Source organism: Vicia villosa, linkage group LG1 (assembly GCF_029867415.1).
Source record: "Vicia villosa cultivar HV-30 ecotype Madison, WI linkage group LG1, Vvil1.0, whole genome shotgun sequence".
Taxonomy (NCBI): Eukaryota; Viridiplantae; Streptophyta; class Magnoliopsida; order Fabales; family Fabaceae; genus Vicia; species Vicia villosa.
Genome location: NC_081180.1, coordinates 140,974,180 through 140,977,138, shown reverse-complemented (window position 1 = coordinate 140,977,138; position 2,959 = coordinate 140,974,180). Strand labels below are relative to the sequence as shown.

General features: G+C 31.8%; 1 protein-coding gene across 1 annotated transcript; it reads right to left on the bottom strand.

The window, feature by feature from the left end:
- Positions 1-1,013: 1,013 nt before the first annotated feature.
- On the bottom strand, positions 1,014-2,545 carry LOC131618258 (uncharacterized). Its single transcript, XM_058889523.1, has 3 exons — positions 2,301-2,545; positions 1,728-1,832; positions 1,014-1,619 (listed from the first exon to the last, which is right to left on the bottom strand). Exons 1-3 carry the CDS (start codon positions 2,301-2,303, stop codon positions 1,188-1,190), a joined length of 540 nt encoding a protein of 179 aa, XP_058745506.1. The 5' UTR covers positions 2,304-2,545; the 3' UTR covers positions 1,014-1,187.
- Between the last annotated feature and the right edge of the window lie 414 nt (positions 2,546-2,959).

Below are 2,959 nucleotides of genomic sequence, written 5' to 3'. Positions count from 1 at the left end.
TTCACCCATAACCCTGATGCCGTTGTCTCCTTTGATACCTGCCGGAGAACCTTATCACCAAGGCTCAACAAAATTGCGCTGTGTGCTTTCTCGATCATATTCGTCTTCTCCGCTGCCGTCAATTCTGCATTCATGGCTGTCTCTCCCTTCAACGCTTCCAAACAACCCAGCTGAACCAGTAGGGCTTTCATCTTCAAGCGCCACAGACCGAAATCATTCACTCCGGTGAACTTTTCAATCTCATACTTTGTTGAAGGCATCTTCTCCACGCTCACCGCACCAATTTGTTATGAATTCAATGCCAAGAACAAAGTATAAAACAAGGAAGAAGAGGAACACAAAAATTGGTTATACCTGCTATTCTTTTACTTTCTCTTAAAACAAGATTACAAGTTTACAAGAATAACAAATAACCTCTCTCACCCTAAATTAGGATTTGCAGCTTAGCAATGATGAGAGACTAGTATGCTATTTATAATAAAACCTAACATACTAACTAATGGGCTTTTTCAGCAAGACCCATTACACAAGCCAACTTAATAAACAAGCTAACTTAACAAATTAGGGTTTAAACACTAAAACCTAATTTAACATGCTAACAACCCTAGCATCTTCGACATCTGCATGCTAGACCCATCTTCGACTACAGCATACACAATTCGACACCAGCATGTGAACAATCCTTCGACTTCATGCTTAACTCTGTCGAACTGTCGAACCAAAAAACTACCCTTCGACAATACTAGAGTTCGATCCAATATCTCACAAATATTAATAAAGTCACTAAATCGGTGTCTAACTATTTTTAATTTGATTTTTAAAATTAAATTAATTTTAGAAAAGAGGGCCTTTAAACCCATTTAAAATAATCTTTTATATGTTAAAAATATTTTTTAACATCCTTTAAAGTATTGTGTCAATAAAAATTAAATATATTAAATATTTTCTTGTATTTAACAAAATAACTACTAAAAAAAATATGTAAAAATCATACTAAATACTAATTGGAATAATTTAACAAAAGAACAAGATATAAAGTATTTTATATATTCAATTTACCAAAAGAACACAAGATGATAAAGTATTTATAAGTATTAAAAAAACAATAAACTTGTTTTAATATAACAAAACAACATATTTTCATGGTCACTTGTATGTCATTCTAAGTGCATCTCTTCATCAGCAACCTAAACACCAATGTCATCATCATTATCACCAATCTCATCTTCAATGTCATCATCATTATCACCAACCTCATCGTTATGAACTTGATCTCTAGAATATGGCTTTGGTTGAAAATTCAAACTGTCCATCAACTGTTTTAGCATTTGATTGTTATACTCAACAACTCTATTTGTGTTAGCCAATTCCTCACGAAGTTGATCCCTTTCATTTCTCATTTCTTCAAATTCATGTCGTTGAACCGACTCGGTTGACGAAGAACATGAACCACGATAAGTTGGCTTCCCTGTTATTACAGTAGATTCCATTCCGAGACCATATACTCTTCCTTTTCTTATACCTGCAACATCACACCACACATCTAATTGAGCCGGTGGGGGAGTCCCTTGTTGAGATGATTCTTGGATCAACTCTTCCCACCTATCTGTAAACTTTTTCTGTTAACATAAACATAAGGCCAATTAATATTGTAAGATAATAAAGTAGAATGAAACTAAAATAAAAAATAATAAAGAATATACAATTTAAAGATGAGAAATCATTACATGCACATATTCTGATCTTTTATCAACCCAAGTATTATTCTTGCGGTGTTGGTGCGTGTGAAGAAACAACTCCGAAGGATTAGGAGGAGTACCATTTTGTTCAGTCTATAAAATAAATAGAATTTAAACACATGTTAGCACAATTTATAACAACATATACATCATCACAGTTCATAAATCATAACAGTATAAATATCATCATCACAATTCTCAATTCCTAATTTATAACAATATATACAATCACAATTCATAAATGTATTAATATACAACTCATAACAGTGTATATAATAGAACTTAGATTTGTTTTAGGTGACAATTGAACTTCCTGCACATGTATATAATAGAACTTCCTATACTTAAATTCAGCACATTCAAAGCTTAATAATCATTCATAGTTCTAGACCTATAGTATGAATTAATAGAACTTCCTGCAAATATATATAATAGAACTTCCTGCACTTAAATTCAGCACATATCCAAAGCTTAATAATCATTTATAATTCTAAAACTATAGTGTGAATTAATAGAAAAATTACTTCTGTTAAGTTACAAATGAAAGCATAGAAACTTTACCATATTAGCTCTATGTTGGGATGAGGTGATAGAGCCACATGTGTGAAGGGATCCTCCAAAACCACCACAATCAGATGCTCGGTTTGTTTTTGCTTGTATTCTCTTCTTTTTAAATTCTTGAGTTCCCCATTGATTTCACAATGAATTCCACACATCCGGACCAATCCACCTTGGTCTATTCATTGTGGTACGAACCTTGTTTAGATTGTTTTTCATTACAACTGCACCTCTTATTTCAAAGTTCTTTCTAGCCCATGCATCATCGGGTGGACAAATATTAAATCTTTTCTGTACTTATAAATAATGAGTGAATATAAAATAAAAATAACAATAATAATTTAAATACAGTTGGAATACTTTTGTACAATTAGGTAGTGACTATTGAGAATTGTTTATAAAGCTCAAACATATGGAACTTTATTGATGCAGACAAAAAAAATCTCACTATAATTTAAAAGGAAAAGACATATGGAAATACACACTTTACATAAGTTGATGAACAAATATCCCAGTAACAATACAATTGTTAGAACAAGATTTGTTCTGATCAATATTCTTAGTTTTGATGATAACAAGGATATGAATTTTGTGTGAGATAATGTGGTACTCTAATACATTGCAATTTCCCTTTCAGGAAATATATACAAAGAGTATGCACA